Source organism: Brachionichthys hirsutus, chromosome 15, assembly GCF_040956055.1.
Source record: "Brachionichthys hirsutus isolate HB-005 chromosome 15, CSIRO-AGI_Bhir_v1, whole genome shotgun sequence".
NCBI classification, from domain to species: Eukaryota; Metazoa; Chordata; class Actinopteri; order Lophiiformes; family Brachionichthyidae; genus Brachionichthys; species Brachionichthys hirsutus.
Window position 1 is genome coordinate 8,236,998 of NC_090911.1, and position 24,071 is coordinate 8,261,068.

Genomic DNA, 24,071 nt, shown 5'->3' on the forward strand with positions numbered 1-24,071 from the left:
TGAGTCCTTTTTGCAAATGATGACAAAATAGACTCAATTTGACTCAGATGCCAAACAGAATTCCACAGAATTTGTGCAGGGCGGCCGCTTCGGTGTTGCTTTTGAAGTTGTAACCCCATGAAGATGACCCATTTCCCAGAATTACAGCTGGACCCCAGCGGAGTGATAGTTCATGCTGTCAGAACGAGAGTCACAAGAGGCGTTTGCTTGTGGCCTCATGCCACAGGGCGTGGCAGAGATAGTAACGCTTTAACCTAAGCGTCTCCTCCCTCCCCTCTGCCATGCAAATTCTACATTTACCAGAGAGCTGCACTGCTTTGGTTTCCATAAGTATTTCAAGCATGAAATCACTTGCAAATGAGAGAGAGCTAATACTTGTGAAGTGGACTGAATGAAAAGGCATGAAAGAAGGAGGGGAAAGTGAATACATGGCAGGATGAAGAAACACTTTGATGGTTTGAGTTATTGCTGTAAAATGAGATATTCTGGACATAAACAGATGTATGAGACTCAAAGATATTGCAGGTCAAATGTTTATAAATAATGTTTGCTTTTTTTAATCTATATGCGCGTGATTGTGATTTTGCCACGTGACTGCACGTGTTTCTTAAAAGTATTTAAAATGTATATATATATATATATATTTACATTTCATAATCTTTAGTTTTAGGCTTTGTGGGATTCACAGATTTCTTTTCAAGCAGCGTAAGCTCTTTGAGCTGCGTCTTCAGCCTGTCCTAATCCCGTGCGCCACAGAGAGGCACCCGCGCTCCGTCCTGAGACCGCATGCGTGACCCCGTTCGTAAAATCGTAAATGAATGCGACCTATCCCCCCCCCCCCCCCCCCCCCCCCGTGGATTAACATTTGAGATGGACACAGCTGCCTGGTGAAGGTGCAAAGCTTGTGCGTAAAAGCAAGATCCAGAAAAGTGCCGAGACAATCGTCGCTTCCTCCGCTCAGGTCACTTCTCATGCAGAGCGCGTCTCCGGAGCGCGCCGTCGCGCCCGCTGCGTCCTTCACACTGATCGTGCGCGAGGACAGTCCGCCAAAAAAAAAAAAAAAAAAAAACCCCACACACATCCGAAAGTGTCGAAACAATATCTTTCGCCGGTTTATTTTTTTTTATGGACAATCGCCCGGAGTGTGGTGAGAGACGAGTATCAGAACAGCAACTCGGCATGTGTGCGTGTTATCGTGCAGGAGGCGCCGGAGCATTTGGAGAGGGGAAGGCGGCGTGTTGTGAATACAGATGAGAACAACTATTGACACCTTCAGCCCAGCAGTCCGCTCCGCTTTGCGCCTGGACAAAGCTAGAAGGACGCCGCTGCTCCGGACTCGGTTTTACGTCGGGCTACCAGTGAGTCATCCACTATCCCTATAGATGCTCATTTACCGGGCTCAGCCGCCTCAGTTTGTCTTTTGTGCTCCATTCCGGAGCTGAAACCTGGCTGTCTGCCATCCTCGAAGCGCAAAGGAAACCACTAGACCCCCCCCCCCCCCCCAAAAAAAAACCCCAAATCAGGCGAGACCGGCGTGCGCCTCTCTGACATGCTGTAAGTTGTTTTGTTCCGGACCGGACCTGTATTATGGCTTCACTGTATCAGAGATTCGCCGGGAAGATCAATACGACCAATTCCTTCCCGCACCCGCCCGAGGCCAGCCGCCTTCTCGGCGGGCACGTTGCAGACGAGGAGAACGCGGCGAAGAACCCGCAACAGCTGGACGGCAGACTCCACGGCCAGCACCGCCAAAAACGCACGCAGGAGGATGAGGATGTAAGAACTTTGCGCTTTATTTATACCAACGCTGTTCATGGAAAATGCGCACGTGTTTAGCTGCGATCATTCCCATCTGTTAGTCATACAAATGTACACGGTTGTGTATAATAATGAACGACGGGCCTCCCGGAGGCTCCTATTGGTTCACTTTAACACGAGAAAGTTTTAAGGCGCTGCGTTTCACACGCACTGTTCTGCTGCTGCCCTCTGTCGCTGTCTGTGGTGCTGAAATTACAAAACTGGTCCCGAAAGGTTCCAGGCCAGAACTCGGAAGTCTTTTTCAGTGCTATTACATTTAATCCACAGAGAGGGGGGGGGGGGGGGTCATGGGAATGCAAGGCCTCCTGGATGAGGATCCTTTACCCCACAGCTGCTGGTTAGGCTTAGGGTTAGGGTTAGTTGTTGTTTGTTTGTTTTTTGAAAGATAATAATTTAGCTCATCGAGCGACAATGAGACGTGTCTGGCTTCACATAAGGTTTTCACCCCTCAGATTTTCAGTTGTGAAACAGCATTGGTTTAGGTGCCCTGCCAGACTTATGGTCAAATGCATCCTCACAGCGATTAAAAGCACGTCTAGAGGAAGTGTTTGTAGAACCGTGAATATCATGGACTGTTCCTGATCTCTTCCTGGAGTTGTTTTTTCCAGCCAAACGCCCGAGAAGCAGATAATCGCTAATTGGCCCTGCATTAGTTTACCTATCAACATGTGGTTTCCTCTACGAATGACCGGTGATGGTACTTCTTAGTTCTGTGCTGCGTGTCTGCAATTGAACCTGCACCCGATAGGTAAGGTAACCCTGACTTGGCGTTTTGTCTTTCAAAAGCTGATAATGCTGTGATGCTCCTCTGAATTATTGATGCCTGTCACATCAACAATCAAGTGGTAATCTTGGCAACAGGCTGAACTCCGACACCGCCGGCGCTGTCAACAAAAAAATAAAAAACTGTGGCCTAACTCAGCGATCGCCATATTTGAGAATCTCTTTGCTCAATTTCAAATTGTTATTCTCCAACGAGATGACTCTTTCGTCGTGTAACCACGGGGTCCTGCTTCTACTGCCGGATTTCAAACATATTTATTAGATTTGCACTGTTAACCTTGAGGTCACCTTTAGCCTTGATGTCCCTTCGCATCGTGCTGGAGCATGAAATTGCCTTTAGCCTCGGGAGATGGGGACAGCATTTCCAGGAGTGCAATTTCCAACCCCTCCTGCCCTCGGTAAAAGTTTGAATGCTCTTGTTTCCACATTTTGCAGAGGGAAACAGAAAATGATTTGGAAATTGGTCATTTCATTCAGTTTTTGTCAGTGAAGTGACTTTTTAACCATTCCCCGTGAAGTAATTAGCGTATTTGTGCAAAACTCGTTCATGTGTTTCCCGCACGGTTCTTCGTTGCTCTTGAACTCCCAACGTGCTGCACCTCTGTTCAATGGGGAGGTTTGTGTGTGCTGTGAGACTGGTTAGTTGTGCTATCTGTGCAAGGGTCAGCATGTTCTGGTTGAGTCTGAGTCACCATGGGAGACGTCAGCACCGTTTACTGCAATCAGAAACTGATGAGTGTCCTGATTGCTGTTGGGTGAGGAGAAACGGCTGCGGTTTCACCTCCAGACTGGAGCACAGTGACATTAAGGTCCGACCTGGTTTGTGTGACTTTTACTTCATGCACAGCAGAGAAAACGAGCTCCAATGTGTGAAAATAAAAGTCTACAAATATTTACACTTAACAATTAAGTAACTGTTCATGCAGGTTTTTGCAGAAATCTACATCACTTAATTTACGATTCACTTAATATCTTAATTCCTCAAATATTCTTTGCACTGCTGAAATATCCCTCAATAAGTTTGCACTCATGTTACTATTAAACTACCAGACATGTGGAACTTGTATCGGTTTAATGCAATAATGCATGACATTCCAGCCAGCTGCATTCATCCATCATCCATGAAATGCTAGCTAACACTTGCTGTGGAATCCTTTGATCAAAGCATGTACAATAATCACCAACATTATCAAACGGGAAACAATAGAGTCTATGACAAAGCAATTCATCCAACAGTTCATAAAAACAATTAAGGAAGGGAGGAATTTAATTTGCTTTCACCGAAATTGTTGCCTAAATTACTGTTCTGTAAAAGACAATTGTACAAAAAGCAAGCAATAGATCCTTATATCTGCACAAAAGTAGCTAATATCAACAAAAACAGAGCCATTAACATTAAAAACAGCAATTATAAAGGCAAAATAGTGAAGAAAAAAACAAGATATGGGATGTTTTCCCTAAAAGTAACGATAATGATTTGATTTGTCTTTGTTTCTTTTTTATATAATCGAAATTAGAACATTATTAGCTTTAAAATCTCTGGATCAATGCAAAGAAATAATGTACTTATGACGGGAGCAAAAAGATGTGCCAGTAAAACTGGCTGTTAGAGTTTCACTGCTCAGCGTTATGACATATAAGCGGTCCGTGCCTTCTGCTAAATCTTACAGCTTTTAACATTATTCACTTTTTTCTGTTTTACTTTAATCACTGATTCCAGCTTTTGTTTTGTGTCATAACTACTCTGATACGTTTATGTACAATCACATTTTTATTGGGGTTTGAACTGTTAATCATCACAATAATGTTATATGTAGGAGCAAAATGGCAATTTGTACGAAAATTCCACATCTCTCATCTTGCTTTTTGTGATTTTGTAACAAAAACCTTGATTTAGTTTTTATCTTTATACTATTTTTTTTTGCACCATATAGTAAAAAATCATTTCCCTCGAAGGTGCCTTCATCTGAGGATTGTTTTGCAGCTCTATGATGAATCAGTGTTTTATTCCTCTATAGATTTTGTGCATAAACTAGACTGGAAACGTGATTTGTTATACTCCCACTGGGTTACTTCTTTTTAATCTTACCTACCCTACAATGGGATTTCTCTATAGATATTACACAAGCATCAGGCTTTATTTTAGGCTGGATGGTGGATGCCTTTATTCTGTAGGGCATTGTTACATCTGCATCAACATCGTCTTTAAATTAAGTTTCCTGTTGGTACCATTGTTATTTATCAAAGATAAATTCCCGCTCCACATAATTGTGTTATCTTATATTGGATTTTGAAGTTCAAAATCATTCATAAATCTGAGACTGGATGATTGAATTAATGCTGGATGCTACCAAAACACAGGCACACACATCCAGCCTGTCCTCACATGCACTTCACTGTGCCTTCTACTTACAGATACTCCAGATTTGACTAAGACAGACTGGCCCAGTTCCCAAGTCTAAGCTTAGCTCTGTGCCTCCATTGAGGTCCAGAGCTCAAGAGGAGCCAGAGAAATGAAAGAGAGCGAGCGAGCAGTGAGATGTGATTTGCTGTCCTCATTATCTCTACCGCCGGGTTAACTGTCTACCTCAGGTGATGACTAATTATCGACTGCCGCCTTGGGCTTCATTAAGGGGCTGTAGTCGCCCACAATGATGGTGTGTCCTGTGATGACCCTTTTCTTGCAGCATAGTTCAGTGCAAAAGGTCAGATTTGCAGCCAATCCACTTCTTTGTCACTGTGTTGTGGTTTTATCAGTCAAACAGCGAGCAGATGGCAGGAAATTAGGCTGGAGGTGGGGTGCAGCTTGATTATTAGATATTTCACACAAATGTACAAATGTAGATGTTAAAATAACAAAAAGAAACCATGATTAAAACCACACTAATTTAATTTTTACTGGCTTCCATCCCTTATGGAGAAACACGAGCGTTCATTAGGAGACGTATTTGTGTCCCTCTGCAAAATATAGTCCAATATTAACAGTCACATGAATCTGTTTTCCTCTGGAGGCAACTCGAAAGGGAAATATCTGCTTCTCCAGCTGCTCCTTTTCCACCGGCAGACTAACTGAATGAAATGAAAATTCATTCAGCAAGACAAAATGAAAGCCAAAAAAACCAAAAGCAAAGGCCGATCGAACCTGCATATAGGAAGAGGATGCTGTCGCCCAGCCCAGCTCCTCCCCTCAGGACAGCGCAGCATCCCCAGCAGGACCTTGTGCCGGCGTTGCCATGGCTGCAGAGGTGGAAAGGGTGAGGCTGTAGCAACACACGCGCATGCTGCTGATCATTGGTGGTTCTAACTGCCACCTGGAGATGACGGAGCTCTCATATTACATGCTGAGCCTTCTGTGCTCACCCCATGACGATGATGATGATGATGATGACATGTTTTCCTCTCCATTTTGACTGCAGTCTTTCCTCCTCGCCTGCTAATGAATATTTTCCTCTTCACTTTTGCTGAAGAACTTAGCCGCTATCGACCGGCTCCTCTTCTCGCTAACGGCATCTCAACAGGTCATTCACCCCCCCCCCCACCCCACCCATGCCATCGATCGCGCTGACCCTCTCCCCCATTCCCCACCACCCCCGTGGACTGTCCCTCTTTGCTGCACTGTTATACAAGCTGACAGTTTGGCATTAGTCAGTGTTTAAACACAAAGAAGTCGTCTTGCTCCCCGGCGGGATGAGGATCCGGTAGAGCGGCTGATTCCGAGCAGGCTGTCGCTGAAGGCGGTGTCAAATAACATACAGCGGCTGCGGTGAAGACCCCACGCGGGCGTTTTCATTTAAGTTTAATTCATATCCCATTTTAAGTCCCCTGCATTTCACACTGATATTTCTATTTTGACGGTAACTGTGCAGTTGGAATTTAACTGAATCATATTAAATATTCATACATTAAAAAAACTAAAACAAAACCCTGCTTTTGTCAGCTTTCACTTTTTTGATCTTCAGATTTTGACGGCAGTCGTATCCCCCTCTTTGCTTTTCACAGGAGATTAGCTCCCTGCACAGATGCGACTTCACTGCAGCTTTCTTGAACTCGGTTTCGAACACGCAGCTAAATATATCTGTCTTTTAAACTGTCTCGTCCCAATTTCCCATTCTCCATGTGTTTGTGTCACTGTTTTTTTTAATTAATATTATTTATTTTTCAGCTATTGAAACTCTTCCAGGCATCTCTTAACCTTGTCTTTTGAAGTTTAGCTTCATTAGCTCCATGGTTGATAATCATCAGGCAGCAGAGGGGAGGAAAGAACAGGCGTTGTATGTAGATCAACCATTTATCCCTTTGTGTACAATTTGTCATGGTAATGGTTGTAATCTGATAAACATCCATTGAATGACAGGCAGGGGAAACATTTTGTTAACTTGTGCTGTGTCTGTTTAGCCACTAGAGAGAGTCTGTCTTGTTCCTATCCACCCTACATGTTGAACACACTGACATACAATACAGGGAGCTCAAGCTCTGCTCCTGATCAACACAGACAGAGTATTTGTCCCTGCCGCACCATCGGCACCAATTAAAAGCCTGTGAAAATCCTACCTACAATATTCAGGCTGCTGTTATTTCACCCGCAGCTTCTCAAACCAAACAGCAGCTGCCGCAGATAAAAGTGGAGGAGCGTCAAGTCGCCTCCAATTAGGACTGGAAAGGTTAGCCAGGTGGTGGCATCATCATCATCATCATCATCATCACTAGAAAATGTCTCTTCGCTATACAAAACACTGGGATTATCATTATTTTATATGAAACGGTTAATTAATAAAGAAAAGCCAACGCAGGACATTTCTCTCTGCTTGAATTTGAGCAGTGGAGCAGAAATGAGCTGAGATCAGGCACACGGGCAGATTCCTTTATCGACCACGCCTTGATACAGCAGCGACATGCCCCTGGGACACACACACAATGTGCAATGGCAGCATGGCAGGAAGAGGGAGATATTATAGTTACCGGGCAGTAAAACCTTCAGATGGACAACCAGAGAAGCATCATGTAGCTGCAGCTTGTGTCGGCGTCCAGATCACCGCCCTGACATTTACATACCAAATCATTTTGGAAGCTCAGAATGAGCTTGTTTGCTCCCTGATGGTTGTTTGCGTGTGTGTGTGTGTGATTTGGTGACATCACTGGGCCCACGGGCTCGGATAGATGCTGCAGAAGGAAGAGAGCTTTTTATTGCTGTGTGTATGTGTTGAGAAACAGGATTGTTTGTGTGTCTATCCATCAGAAATTAAACCACAACTTAGCTTGGTCCATAGATTGGAAATGCCCGTCCAAGTTTAAGCAAATCTAATCACTAGATCTCACCCGCTAACGTGAAATGGCACATTTCAGATTGTGTTTTGCATGGCTTAAACTACATTACTGGGCTTAATAGCAGCCGAGAGGCTCTTTTATTTACCTTTGAGAGTGAATCCGCCTATTTCCTGTCTTTATTCCTGGAAGCCAAACTCATTATCGAGTTGTCAGCTACCAGTTGTGGTTCATCTTCTTATCCAACGCTTGGCGAGAAAGGATACGTGAATTTCTCAAATCAGACTTTTTCCTTCACGCATAGATCTCTGAATGCTAAATCCCGTCTGCGGCTCTGTATATCAACGATCATACCCGGTTGGAAAATTGTGTCGACACCCCCCAGAAGATACTGGCAGAGGTGGAGGAAGTGTTCAGAGCCTTTACAGAAGAGAAAATGCTCACACTTAGCACTCATGCTGAGGAAAACGCTCCTTTGTTATCGCCTTTACAAATTGCTGGGTGATTAAATCTACATCGATGCATCATTTTCTGCAGCTTCACAGTCCTGTGAGAATCTTTATGAGGAAAAACAGCCCTAATTCCAGCTTTGTGTTGATGGATTTTACAGCTGCTGGAGCATTTACAAAATAGTTTAAACAATTAGATCTCACAGAGGAATGTTTATTCCTTCCATTTACCAGAAAAATAAAATAAAATAAAAACAACATTTTGAAACAAATGGATTTCACTTTGCAGAATGCAAATTGTAACCCGAGCAGTAACTTGTGACTAAAACTGTTGGAACTATGGCTGAGTTAAAAAAAAAAAAAAAAAAGTACATCCTGTTTCTCTGAGATGTACTGGAATAGAGATATAAAGTTGTATAAAATGGAAATTCACTGTTTTATTCATTCAAAACGCGAGTACCGTGAATAAATGTTCTGTTTTTATTACGTTGCACCAATGTCGTTTGGTGACATCTTTGTATATGTTGTGTTTTTTTTCCACCAAAGGAAAGGCACAGGAGTATCTGTTCACCTACTACCTGGAATCAAAGCAGACAGGATGGACCTACTGGTAGTTAGTTGCCATGTTTGACAGGTCAGAATGACACCTTTTGACGCGAGGCTGCTGGTGTGGGTTCAGTCAGAAACGACGCCACTGCCGACCCCGTCCGGCCTCCGGGCTCTTGGTTTAGTCTTCTGTTGAATAGCGCACGATGGGTTTTCAAGTTCCATCCGCTCCACACCTTTCTGTTCATTTCTGCTCTACCTCGGAGCAACAGGAGAGAAAAGTTTTATTGCTTCCAGCCATAAATGTGAGTTTTATTTCTTACTTCTGTCAGAAAGCGCAGCATGAAGGGAGCTAGTCAGCGCCGGCACGGAGTAGCACGTTGCTTCGCAGCGTCTTAGCTGTCAGTCGGAAGTGTGTTGTGTGTATATCTGCTAACTCATCTCTTGTGTGCCGGCACAAGACGCTGTCATTATGGAGCACTCGTTTCTGCATTGTGGCGTTTTTTTTTATCCAGTATGTGCATGTATTTTTATAGTACCTCTTTTAACGCTGGTTACGATAAATATAAGAAAAAGAAGCACACCATTATACACGGAGAACAGACACCAAAGTAAAAGCCATAAATCTACATAAAGTGCACAGTGCTGTGCATCAATTCAGGGTCTAAAGACTGTATAGAATACAGAATAATATTTTGACTCATATTTGTATTTATTATTCGTGTTTAAGTAAACTAATGCACTGTGAGAAAAGTCTGCAGTGCAAACAACATTAAAATATAAACTTTTACACGGCTTCTAGGACGTCTGTCTGTCTGTCTGTCTGTCTAGTCACGGATGGATCAACATCAGCTTCATATCACCCTCTCCGGTTTAGCTCTTTGCCGGTGGTGCAAACATCGGGTTCTAATCCCTTCACTATGTTCCCTTTGCAATAGAACTGATATCGCCGTCACTTGGCGCTGAGCGGATCGCTCCGGTGGCTTTCAGAGGGTGATGATGCTGCAACCATTAAACGTGTGGTCTGGGGAAGCACGTTAACAAGCTTAAAGAAGTGGAAGTGCTTCTTGGAGCTGATGGGAAGTTGGGGAAACTTCTTTCGTAGTACAAATCATACTTTTCTTGTTTTTGTTTGCCATAAAAATATTAATTAGCTCTGCTATAAAATTTAGGAATGTCTGTGTTCCAAGTTTCTGGTACCGTAATATTGTTATTTTCCAAGACACCAGCATTTTTCAAATATTTATGAGCAAAATAACCTCAACAGGGAGCGAATACCGCGGCCGTCATATTTAACACTGGGTTTGTGCGAAGCCCCGAGGGAAAAGACAGCATGTGCACTTTAGTGTCACCTCTCAAGTATTGGCTTCACAAGGTCTCGGTGTCTGTGACCTCTCACGACTTCGTGAAATTGTAGCCCGCATCGGCCTGCAGCAGTATGAGCAGCACTTTTATCAATTCTGAGAGGCGCTGTGTTGTGAGTAAATTGCTCCTGGGAAAAAGTGGAGGGAGAGACAGGATAAACAACCCTGGGTAAAAAGCACCATAAAGTGGTCCGGCCCTGCATGTGGTGTGTAATGCTGATCTGTGCTGAATGGCAAGATGCCGCTAATGGCTCAGGTAAGTGGTTCAGTGCTGATTGTTGTGAAGGGGCACAGTGCTTTGGCTTCATCCTCCTCTTCGCTCTCCTGTAGGATGGCATTTAAAAGATTAGCGTGTCCATCAGCGGCGGCTGGAGACCCCGTGTTTTGACGGATTCTCCCTCCGGACTGTGGTGTGACCTGCTCCAAGCGTGGCGGCAGCGGTGTCGAGTTCCCGCCGGTGCGTCTTTCATGATGTAGTCTTCACTTGAGCGAGCAGGGAAGCCACACAAGCACCCATGTGGGCTTCGAGTTGATGTGTGGAACTTAGTGCTGTGGTGCTGACTAAGGGATTATCCTCAGTGAGAGCTGATGTGCCTCCCGTTTATGACCAGGCCATTATTCACCTTCCCTTCCTGCTTCCACATAGCTTCACACTCACCCTTTCCTCCTGCTGATATTCCAGATACAACCCCTCCGTCACAATGAAAACACGCAAGCTGTCCCGGGTGGAGAGACTGTGGAAGGTGAGTGTGTTCAATCTTTTCAGGGACACACGCAACCCGTGTTCACAAGAAGCTTCTCTGTGTCTTTCGTTGTTCCAATCATGCTTTTGATAATTTAATTATTGAGAACCTGAAAGACATTTTCAAAAGAAAATGCAAGCTGTTTCCACGCTTGAGGAAGTGTCGGGGCTGTTTACTTATTTATATGGCTTTCAAACGGATGATATAATGAGCTCTTCAGATGACAGTCCGCAATTTGAGCTGCTGCTGTCGAAATTATTGTCATTATTTTTTGTCAGCTGTGATTTTTAACACCAGGCTGTCTCGATTTATCAAATGTCACCGCAGAGCAGTTTATCTAAATGATTATAGTGTTCAATATATCATCAGTCAATTCAAAACCTCTGTTATTAAACCCCTACTTGTTATTAAAAATGACATTTATTTCTGAATATGCATCGGTGAGATGTAAAGACTGAATCAGTCATGCAGGATACAGCTAAAAATCACCTCAATGTAGTTTTCCTATAGGCATTAATTGTGGTTAAGCAAATGCTGCGCTGCAGAGTGCTTTCCCAGCACCATCGTGCATTATCGGCTTTTTTGTGAAAGAAACAACAGTTGAAGTGATGAGGTTACGGAAGTGACAATTTAACGTTTGCTTAAACTGCTGTAATTGAAAATATTCTGCATCTAGTTTCTTAATGCTGTTTACCATCAGGAAGAAAAGTTCAATCGTTTCTCCTGGTTTTGATTGGTTGACACACGTCAGGCTGTTCTGGTTGGGTTTCAAGAGCAAACTCATCTCTATATTCTGTTTTGTCTCTAATAGTGGAGAATTTTGTGTTACAATAAATACTTCCAGACATTCAAATGAAAAATGTTTCCATTTTCCATTCAGTGTCTGTGTTAGTGTCTCATTCATTTCTTGCTGCATTTTAAATGTGTTGAAACACTTTCTTATTTATATTTTTAACAATATTTTCATGCATTTTTAATCTAACTTAAAGATAATGCCTTTTTTTTTACATTTCAGGTAAGATCAGGGAGAATGTCTCTGCTCACATTCGCATATCATATTGGCTCATTGTCTTTTTTTTATTGACATAAATTTGTCTCCCCCGCCTCCTTCCGTGCCGATAGGTGATGCAGGTCTAAGCAGAGGTGGATCAATCTGTCACAGAAGACAAAGATGCTCTAGACTAGCTATTATAAATCATGTAAAATATCATTACACTTAATCGAAGGTCTTTGTAGACACCTTGGTGCAGCAGAGGCAGAGATGACAGTTTTTCTCGCTCTCCTGTGAGACAGCTCCTGGCTGCATCTTAGCAGCTGATATGAGCCTGACTTTGCATCATGGGGTTTCGCCCTTGTCCTTTGACGCCTGATGCATTTTGTTCTGACATGACACAAGTCTGTTTCAAAACTGCATTAAAATCCCCCGAGAGGCCGAGATCTGTCGGCGAGAACATGTAGGAGCTGTCGCAATATTTTCAGGTCTCCTGCTACGATGACTCATATTCTCGTTTTACTGGTACTAAAACAACGACTGCTGCGGCTAAGAAAGGGAGGTGTGTGTGATTTAGGCCTGTGGGATAATGCCCAAACATTATCTCAGGTTGTTCTGGGATTCTGTCGATGACGATAGACAATATTTTGCATGTTGGTGGCATCTTTGTTTAGTTTTTTCCCCTGGTAGTCCTTATTCACTCGTTTTCCTGTCACACAGTATAGTTTTCTAACATGAAGCCCAGCTATTGTGAAACCCCGTGGCTTTCTGCTTGCACCTTACTGCATCTCCATTTTTTTTTTTTTGCTCTTTTTGTTTGCTTCTGATTTATTTGGTTGGATTCCTCTGAGGCACGGAGCAGCATGACGATGAAAACCTTTTCAAACCAGTAGTGAAGTTCTAATGTAGTAATGACGAAGCACATCTCATTCAGATGCCTCTAATTTGCTTTTAATCTCTCCCCTCGGTATCTCTACCACTCCATTCGCAAGACGTATTGAACAACACTGATATATTAATCACCATATCCTGTTTGCGATTCATTATCAATTTCTTTTAACTTTCTAAATATATATTTTTTTTACTCTGATCTTTGTTTATTTAAGGGCTTTCAACACGCGGGTGTGAATATAACGCTCAAGGCTTCTGCTAATTCCTCGTTTGTCTCCTTTAGCTCCTGTGCTTTTGCTCCGGACTAATTTCATTACTACTGGTCAAATTGCGGTTTTATCTTGCGTTATTCATTTTACTGTCCTCTTGTAAGCTGTCGATGAGCGCACATGAATTTCATGAGCCTCATAAGTCTGTTTTACAAGAACTACACCAGCAGATGCGTTGATGCTCTATGAATGCGTGCCGACCCACTCTGCTCTCCTCTTTTTAGAATTATCCCAGCTGCCCACGAACAATACTTGATGAGCAACTGAATGCTTTATTGTTTATGTCTGATCAGCTGCTTAATTTCTTTTTGACTGCAAAGTTTCCTTCTGGTGCTTTTTTTATTATTATTATTACTGCTGTCTTTAAAAGATGCTTTGCTGAGATGAATATATCCGAGATACTGCGATGCTGTATCAGGATTGCTTTCAGAGAATTACTCGTGGCGATCATTCTTCCTGCTTGCTGGGATGAATTCGGTTCTTGCATGTTCGACAATTGACCATGAGGTTCTTGACTGATGAAGCTAATCTTGACACAGCATGCATGTGTTTATACATGTGTGTTTTGGACACATGAGACATCTTCATGTTAATATTTGCATCTTCTACAGCAGGAGAAGTAGAGTAGAGTAGATGACATTTTAAGAGTAATTAACAAGCTTATTTACATTTTGGTTCAAATTAGAACACGTTAGAGTATGTGATTCAAATAAATGTTTGTTTGTTTTATACATGTTTTAATGGGGAATTCGGAATAAGTTGCTGTAGGATGTTTATCTCACCACCGGCATTTTCAAAAAATGATATCTTGTAAAATATGCATTCAATTCACTCATCAAAAACCCCATTTATTGATTCAAAAATCAGTAAAAAATTCACATCATCTCTGATTCACTTTTACTTTTCATGGCACCAGTTACCAGTGTTATTATCAATTTCACTCTGCCCACAGTATGAATGGTTGTGGAACTGTCTGGAGAGAGAGGCGGAGGCGTAGACCTCCACCTCTGAAGACGGATGGATGAGATGTGAAACGTTTTCAAAGCCTCAGCAGAAGTCCGGTTGATTCAGATTCACCCTTAGAGTATTATCATGACCTGGATGAGTGATATCCCGACACCAACCCGGTTAATAACCTACAATAGATTCATCTTTGTCTGTAGGAAACAGGCTGGCATCATCAACATACAGAATGAAGCACATTGATATATATTTACATGGAACACAACTTTGGAACGTGATTGCTTCATCGCTAATCACATGGAAATGATTCATTCAAATTACCAAAGCATTTATTTCAATAATAATATTGTCAGTGACTTACAATGCAAAGCTCTGAGCATAGAGACTCACACATATCTAATTTGAACTGATTGCATCTTGGAAAACGTCTCATCTGCAATGCATCAGTGTTTGGGCGTTGTCTCATTTGAGTCCTAAATTTAAATTAATTTTAGTCACAGAAGCCTTGAGGTGATAATATTGATGAAGGGTTTGGGCGTCCTGTAAATGGGCTATTGAGATGAACTGCAGAGGTATAGTACTGTTTGCCTCCATTATTGCCAACCTGTTATACTGTTTCCCGCACGGTTATTTTCTCCAGCCGTGCAGTTTCCCTTGTGAGAGTTCCCTTTTGGCCCCCCGAAGGCATCACATATCTTCTGTGTGGCTCCTTTTATTGCTGGGGAAGTTTGGAGCTGGTGGGATGTCGTCTTTTCGGGACGACAGAAGAGAACATTTTGGGTTTCCGCACATAAAATGACTTTTATGGGGTGCACAGCAACAAAGCTTCTATCTGTAGAAATGCTCAGATCTTTAGAAGAATCTAGACTTTTATCTCTTTTATATCATATTAGATTTAGAGTACATTTTAGAAGCGAATAGGAGAAAAAGAACATGGATATAGAAAAGAAGGCACTTTAATAGTTGGAGGCATTAAAAATAAATATTAATGCAACCACTACACTTTATAAAAGGAATATATCATATCAGCCTCAAATGCTCTGCAACAAGTTATAAAGTAAGAATATAAAACAGCACAGCTGTGATGCTTGCCAACTGAAAAAATTAAAATGTGCAGAAAGTAATTCAAAAAGCCTTAGAGGCATGGAGTCATTGAAGTATGTTCGCCGACTGTTTCTGTTGTTAAGTTGTCCTGCAGAGCAGCTTCTGCCTGCAAAAACAGTTTAATATTAATAAGGACCAAGATGTGAGGCTAAAGCCAGAAAATAATATAAGGTTAATAAAACTTTGTGTGTGCGTGTTTGCACACGTGAACCCAACCAACTCCAGACAGCACAATTAATTGTTTTCCTCTAAAAGTCCTCTCAAGGTAGAAAACCAATAATGAATCTGATTAAATTCCAGCAAACCTGTTAATTACTCCTCTCTAACATCCAGACAGTGAAAAACGGCCTCTGCCTGTCGTCTGAAAACCTCCCCGCCTTTCATCCCACCACAGCTTACATCAGCGTTTCTTTCAAAGAGGGATTGGCGACCTAAAAGTGCAGCAATGATCAGTGTGACGGCTCCAACTTCTACTTGTGATTTGAGACCTGCGGTGCAGTGAGCGGGAGTGGAAAAGCAAACATCGGTATTTACACTCGGTGAATCAAGTGTGCTGATAAACCGGACAGCTGAAGGAGGGATGGCAAGCCGGAGGGTGAAGGGAGGGGGGGGGCAAATGATGACTGAGGTGGCCAGGCTGGCAGATGGCAATGCAGCTGCATGGAAAACCTTAAATCAGCTGCTATTGCTAACTGTGTGAGGTCAGGTTTTAACCGCTATTTGACTGCCTGAGAGTCTGCAGAATGACCGAAAATGTTCTGATCAGATTTTCATGGCATTTTTTTGAGGGGGAGTTTGCAATGCTATTAATTCATTTAAGAGACTCTTTGTCACTTTGGGATAGAGAACATTTGCAAAGCTTATAAAATAAAAATAAAAATGCTATTACGTCCCATGTCTATGTCCACATCGAATCTAGATCCAAGAATTCCAGATTATTTAAAGCGGACAAATAATGGAAACGTTAATCTGAAACTCTGCAAATTCATTCATTCATTCATTCATCTTCCTACCCGTGCACCATGTTGGCAGGGTGAGTAGCGCTTGATTCAAACCTGTGGCCTTCTTGCTGCGAGGCAACAGCGCTTACCACTGCGCCACCATGCCACCCAACTTAGCTAATTAGCTCTTTAAAAGTTGCTGATCTAGATCCTGAAAAAACATTCAATATGGAAATTTTCTTTTCTAATCAAAACGCCTGTTTATCTGATTGATAGCATTTTCCTGCATTGCTTTAATTGTGTGTCTTTCCTGGATTATTTGGCAGCACTCAGTGCCACAGACAAAGCAATTAAATGCCACAGCGAGCACACTGTGTTCACTGCTTTGTGTTCTATCACTCAAAAAGAAAGAAATAATCTCATAAACTGAGGCTTCTCCGCATCACCAGTAATAACATTCTGAGGGGAGCACACTCAGTCCTTCATTTATTTATGATTTTATGTGAAATTAGTCAAAATGCTTTGTTGAACATACTGAGATTAGTCTATAATATACTGGAACATGTTTAAAAAAAATAAAAATAAAACATTCCCCGAATAATTACTGAAGTTACAGCTTAATTGGCATCACTGATACCTAAATCTCTGCCGTGAGGTCTTTACGGCTGAATATATATGCATGGGAAATTTTGGATTTTAAACTGTTTACAGAAATTAAATCTAAAAGCATGGTTCCCTGATTAAAAATGGATGAAACATTAACAACCCCAATTGAAAAGCAAAAAACAACACGCACACTCAATCCATCTGCATACAGTGATGGTAATATTGTGTGTGTTCCGCGCCCTACAATAAACTGTTGACTTATCCAGGGGGTACCCCGGACAGCGCCCGTAGTCAGCTGGGATAAGCTCCAATTTAAACCTGCCAACCGGATCCGGATAAGCGGCGTAAGACGGAATACAGTTACTGATTGTGCGTCCTTCCTCTGTTGTGACATTTATTTATTGTGCTGCTGTCTCTGGATGCTGGAGGAAGCCATCAGGAAAGCATTAAGACGTGAACCCGGCAGATGATGGTGTGTCTCCCGTCGTTGGTGGCTGTTGATGTGTGAGGCTTTCTGAAAGAGAGCGACTCATAATGATTAGTTATCAAACGACTCCGGCCCGGGCCCTTCTCAGACATCCTCTCTCTTTATTCCCTTTAAGACTGAGGACCTTAACTGGTGGAAGAGCGATAGAGACTTTTATATTCTCTACACAAAAGTGTCCGCCAACATTTATTGACTTGAAAAAACATAAGAGTTTAATTATTTTTGTTAGACAACCAGTGGTCACCAGGGGGAGCTATCTTTCAGTCCAAGACTTTTAACCGAATGACAGTTAAATTAATTAAGAGAGAGAGAGAGACAGAGAGGAAGCACTTCAACCTCTAAGTGAAGAAAGAGAATATGAATCACCATAATGTCAATTAGCCGATAGAAAAGTGTTGTGAACCACTCATGGCTGTGTTTTCTTTTGCCCGTCTCTCCTGTGTCAGAGAGGAGCTGTCCAGAGAGGTGGTGCTGACATGAATCTTGGCAGTGAGCTGGTGGTGCAGCTCCCTCAGGCCATGCGTGGAGCTGCACGGTGCCAAATGCTGAGCTCGGTGCAGCGTGTGGAAATTTAGAGTTGACTCATTTCATGCAATATTATAAACTGTTTTCATCTGGCACAACTCCTTCTGTCATAATACAGTATTTTAAAATGTGCTAAAAAATTTTTTTATGGCTTTTATTATTCTTTCATTTTCTTTCTTCCATTTCCTGTTCCCATGCTGCTTAAAAGCAGCAATAATGGCAGGCTCATTATTTTACACGTTTTTGATTCTCTTCATCATGAAGGTTGTGCTTTTACTGGTGTCTGTTTGTCTCTCTGTTTATTTGTTTGTCTGTTGGCAGGATCACAGAAAAAGCTACTTGACAGATTTTTAGTGAAATTGGAACTGGTTGAAACGGGCTGTTCCAGGACAGCGTATTCCCCCCCCCCCCCCCCCCCCACAGTCCTTCCTATTACACTTTAACTACTTGATGGATTTGACCAAAGAGGAATCTAGAGATTTTTGGACTGGATCCAGATAAAGATGCTGATTCAGCTTGGAACATTTACAGACCGGTTTCTTTTTGGCCATTATAAATAATGCTCGAGGGTTCATCATAACATTTGGTGCAAGACTGACGAGTGTTCCACGCAGGAAATAATGACATTTTAGAGTAGAAAAGGTCATGGATCAATGTCTTTTATACTTAGTCCTTTTGATGGTGCACATCTTTTGTTGGAATTTTGATTGGATTATATTCAAAATAAATGTGTGAAAATGTAACGTATATGGCAGAGGATTTTTTGTGAGGATGTAGTGACTTTTTCTCCCTTGTGCCATTTTTGTATTTCTTTGTTTATTTCTAAATTTGTATATTCACTACAAGGGAGATATTAATAAGTTATCCCTAGAGGAATTGTTCTTCAGAAGTATCATTGTAGGTAAGAAAATGATAAATATAGATTACGGTACACAATCCCAGATATTTATAATCTGAGGGTGCACTGCTCCAGACTGGGATTAGATTGTAACAGTAACTGATAATGGGAATGCTTGGTGTTTAATGGCATTTAATGCACATTAATTATTTGCATTAAATGCCATTAAACATCAAACATTACCATTATCAGTTACTGTTGCAATAGTGATGCAAGGTTTGCTAAATAAGGTCTGGCATTGTTGCTGAACACTGAGGTCGAAGTCTCTGTATGCCACCATCTTTTAAGCAGACTTTAAAATATTCCTTACATATACGAATCTCAAAGCCTTAAGGGACCCAGCAACAGACTGTTCGTGTAATTTCATTGTTAATGCTAAACAAATAGACCCTTGAAGATTTGGCCTCAATAACCCAGGGGAATAACTTCCCATAATGGACCTTCTTTATGCCTCTTTTATCTGATGCTGCTCACTTCCTTTCTCTCCAACAGATGACTGGTTCAATAGGCCATCATCTCTGCAGAGATTGCATGATGCCGTCTCCAGAGTCGTGCGTGTGTGTGCAAATAGGCAGACAAGCTGTGCTAACAAGAGTGTGTGCACAGAGATGTGACACATGGTGTGAGAGTACCGCGCAAATAGTGTTTTGCTGGGAATTGGAACTATTTCTGCTCTGTGTGGGAGGACAGTAGCGCTGCTCCTCCAGCGCCATGCCAGCAGCTACCCTTTGTTTTATTGGTAGGCAAAACACAGCAGCACCAACATATACAATATGGTGGAGTAAATATGGATTTTATGGGTAGACCCACTGTGAAAATCCTTTCTCCACTCTTCCCTAACTATACGGAGCACTGTTCAACCTGAATGCCCTCTTACTTAAGATATGCCTGAAAATCCCCCCCCCCGAAAAAGCACCCCACTGACACCTGAAAGTATTTTGTTCTCCTTGCATTGATTCCTCTTTCCATTTCCTGTGTAATGGGCTTGCCAGTAATGACTGGCCCCAGTGATCTGATCCAAACTGACAGGCCTCCGGACTATACCATTTGCTGCAAGCTCCAGCTGAGCTGTGAGAAGAGGAGCCTGGTACTAAATATAGGTCCAGGTGGATGGACTAAACCATGGCTTCTCCATTGGGGTATTCGTGTTATGACGTTAACTTGACGTTTTTAGTCAAGTTAGTCTGTTTGTCAGCAGTTTATTGTTAAAGTAATGACTTATTTTAATAATACTCTGTAATACGGTAGAGAGAGAGAGAGAGAGAGAGCGAGAGAGAGAAAGTCAAAGGAATGAAAGGCTATTTTCAATATAAATCTTTGAATTCAGTCCAGCTGGCTGCAGATTTATCGAGTGAACGCTGGTGCGTGAAGCTGGTGCGTAAAAACGTTCCCAACACGGCAAATTAACACGATAACAAAACGAAGCTGCAGCTCGAGGCAGGTTATCTGCAGAGGCTTTAGCTCTAGAGGTCCATAATGAAGGACAAACTATATTCTAAATAGAAAAGTGGACATTTGTCCTTTGGGGAGGTTTGCGCGCTCAGAAAGCCTTCTCGGTTCGTGCGCTTTTTTTGGGGAGGGCTGCTTCCCGCTGTGCTGTTTGACCATTTCACGGTAAAAGTGCGCGCGTCATGATTCTCAATCTCTCCATCGGAGCGATCGGAGCGGTGCGTGATGACACTGACACTCTGATCCTCCCACATCAGCGGAACCGCTGTCTGCTGCCCACGGACGCATCGACATGCAGCGAATCAGCGGGTATCCTTGAGCGTCTCGTCCGCCTCCCTCTCCTCTCTCTCTCTCCCGGGTCTCTCTCCGCGCGTCATTAGTCAGCTCCGGTCAGCAGCGCACGCCGGCGCTCCTCTCTATTCCCCGTCATGACTTCTGCTAAGGACGGGAACGGTCCGGCGAAGGCGGCGCAGCAGCAGGATCAGGTAGGACTTCAGACCAGCAGCCTCGTATCCCTGAAACAAACCCAAACAAAGGCGCAGACGGGAAATGAAGGAATTTCAAGAACATATCGGTTTCCTGCTCAACTTTTCATGTCTTATCTTCTGCTGCGACAATCTAAATGTGTGTGGCAACAACTTCCAAACTTCTTCCTGAATATTTAAAGAGTTCCGATGCGTAATGCGTAACCTTAGCCCACATAGGAGGGGTGTCCTATTATAGTGAGCTACTCTGTGAAAGCAGCTTCTCTCCTGATACACGCGTGAATCAGGATCCAAATCTCTAAACCGAATATAAAAGGTTGACAAAAAGGCAGAAAGTTATTTATTTATTTATTATTATTATTATTATTCTGTATTAATTTAAAACTAAACTCAATGAGGCCACCGGGACAGTGTGAAGCAATGCAATCCGAGCTCCCGGAGGTAATATCATTAGTTTAGTTTAAATAATGCGTCACAGAAATAAACTCCTTTCGTTCAAATGAGGTGAAAACGTCTTCACAATGAGCCCAGTCGTGCAGGAACTCGATTGTAGAGTGTGTGCCATGTTTTTACATTTCTGAATATTTGACATTTAAAGCTCTCTGCCATTAGTTGGGCTGAGGGCTCTTTCATTTTACATGTTTGTTTGCATGCAGGCAGGATGAAATGAAATTTGTCACTTTTAGAATCCCACCTTGTTTTCTTCACTTCTCAAATGCCAGGCAATCTCTCTCTCTCTCTCTCTCTTTCTTGCCTCAAATGCATTTCGGCGCTTTTGAATATTTTAAGTGTAAAGTGTTTATTTTTTTGGCACTCTGTTCATAAATTTATGAAAGGGAGAGTTGACAGCAGTGCAGCAGCTCCTTCACCATGTTCAAACCAGGAAAGAAATGTGGGGCGAGCTCGAGGGGGAATTATCTTTTTCTTGAAGATTTCAAGGAAATCAGATGTGAGACATAAAAACAGAAGCTCTGGGAGAGCGAAGCGCTCATATCATCTGCTCACGGTGGTGCAACACGACATAACGCTCGGTTTACCATGCATAGATGCAGAACAAGTCTCACCCGCATCAGGGAAAAGCAAGATAGCATCTTTCATTCTGGTGATTTTCATCCATTCTGAACTTCTTTTGCTTTATACCTAATTTGTATACAAACACCATTTGCTGTAGGAGGGGCAGCATGGGACATACACACCCCCCTCAGCATTGACCTTGCTCATTGGTTCGGTTTCAAATGAGAATGCCAGCCGGTGTGTCTCCTTTAACGACGTTGAGACAGAGAGACACCGATATTATAGCACAGGAAGCATCATGACAGAGGAGGACTGAACACAGTCGGGCAATGTGTTGCCCTCTGCTCCCTTTCCAAGCTTTGCTCTGAGCAGTTCAGAGGATCGAAACTCACCCTCTTCTTCATCAGAACAGCCACTGCAGACTGAGGAAATGCACCAAATTCTGTGCCTGATCCCTCGTCACAGTCAATCCATCCTGCTGATTGCAAACAGTGCTCACATTGTTGTAGAGTGGGACACTTTGAAAGCGTTCAGAATCCGCCATCACACCGTATAAGCCATGGACACATCTCAGATCTCCTCTATAACTGGACTTGTCAACTTTAGGTCATCGTATTGCTCAAGCTGGCAGCAATGTAAGAGGAGAGGAGAGGCATCTTCATTTAAAACCGAAATACCAGCTCAAAACAGGAATCCAATGCGGTTCATGTTGGATTAAAATCCCAGGATGAATATTCTCGATGAATATGCTGCTATTTAAACTATAGAAAAGCACTCAGAGAGCGCAGACCGCCGCCAAGCAGCCCACTCCAGTCGTAACTGGATTTACACCATCCACATGTTGATCTGGATCATCATCAAAATGTTTGAAATAGTTTTTCGTATTTTATACACACTAGCCAAGAAGAGTAAATCCGAGTTTATGTGTATGTTTAACTGATCTTAGAATCCATAGATGGGATTTCCAATGTTAAAATTGAAACATTTCTCCTGACCTCATTCTGGATCAGATCCAGATGTAATTCGGTGGTGAAATAGCGGTCCACACCTTACACGACTGTGTCAAATTCAATAAACATCGGTCACAAATCAACCAAGATATTTAGGTACAAACTCTGACGCTCCATTAACTGCAATGTTAACACAAATATCAAAGTGATCCAGAATCCAGGATCTCTTCTGGATCATCACCAAAATGTAATTATCTGTTCCTGGTAACATTCCCAACATTTCCTTAAGATCTCATCAAGATCCATCTGTAATCCAGAGAGAACATGCAACATCCTCATAGAAAAGCTCAGAAATCTGTATTGTTTGTGGATTTCATTTTAATTTAGGAAAATAAATAAAAAACATTGAGTTACTTCTGATAATCCATCCCTGAGTGATTCGAGCTTTGAGTCACGTTGTCGGGCCCTGCAGTCGTCTGATGATTAATAAATAGCATTCGGTCCTGAAGAAGGCAGGAGTTCGTTTCCTCTGAGAAAACAATTGGTCGAACCGCACAAAGCCCAGATAAAGCTCCCGTTGAGTCTTTTTTTTTTTGCAGGAATACTCAAGCGGCCCACTTTATATGGATCTCTTCCCGACGATTTTCAGTCCCGACCTCTGTGGCAATGTTCAAAAACACATTTATTCCTGGAATGACTGGGATAGATTTCTTCCCACATCTGTTTTGTGGATTATTTTGATTTTCGGAACGGATAACAATCTGACTGAAACACTTTGATAGCAAAACACAACAAAGCCACTCAATGGTCTTCAATGCTGGTATAACATGAAGCTCTAGTGCTGCTGAGTCATATGCTTATAAATATACACCGGTATGTGTGTGTGTGTGTGTGTGTGTGTGAAAGTGTAAAGACAGGCCCAAAATATACAAAATGAAGTTTTATTAAATGATTTGTGATGATTTATTTGATCCTAATGGATTAAATAGAAGATGTCAAGACTTCTTTCTTTAGTTTGACCTGTATGAAGGAGAATCTGCACAGATTTATCACCCAACTAGTTGTTTTCACTCTCCCTACCCTCTAATTGCTAAGTTCTTCTTATCTAGTCTGAAAAAAGTGAATACTTCCGAGTTTTATTTCCACGAAAGAGGTAATATTTATTTTGCCGCCGTTGGCTTGTTTGTTTGTTTGTTACCATGACTACTCCAAAAGGGTGAAAGCCATTTTGCTGAATAATTTTCAAGAGGTTAAGTGAGCAGTCCATTACATTTTGGTTGCGATCCATTCGCTCGTGATGAACGGCCGTGAGAAATGTTGCGTGCATTCGCCGTTTAAGTTGGAATTATAATTTTTTCCGTATCACATGACTCATTTATTAAAATGCTTATCTTCACAGCTGCAGAATGTCTCTTGAGTTTGACGTCTATGCTACGACCTCGCCGCTCCACACAGACATGTGTGAGGAGACGACGTGGTTGAACCCTGCAGGTGCATGCTGGGAGTGACGGTGGAGCATGTGAAGATAGAGGC

The 24,071-nt window shown here is 42.3% G+C and overlaps 1 protein-coding gene across 1 annotated transcript in view; it reads left to right on the forward strand.

Moving 5' to 3' along the window:
* Window positions 1-1,587: 1,587 nt before the first annotated feature.
* The window catches only part of LOC137904249 (A-type potassium channel modulatory protein DPP6-like), a 45,885-nt gene continuing 23,401 nt past the window's right edge, over window positions 1,588-24,071 (forward strand). The window contains exon 1 of the mRNA XM_068748408.1: window positions 1,588-1,776. Coding sequence (XP_068604509.1) covers window positions 1,588-1,776 — 189 coding nt within the window. The remainder of the gene's footprint in view (window positions 1,777-24,071) is intronic.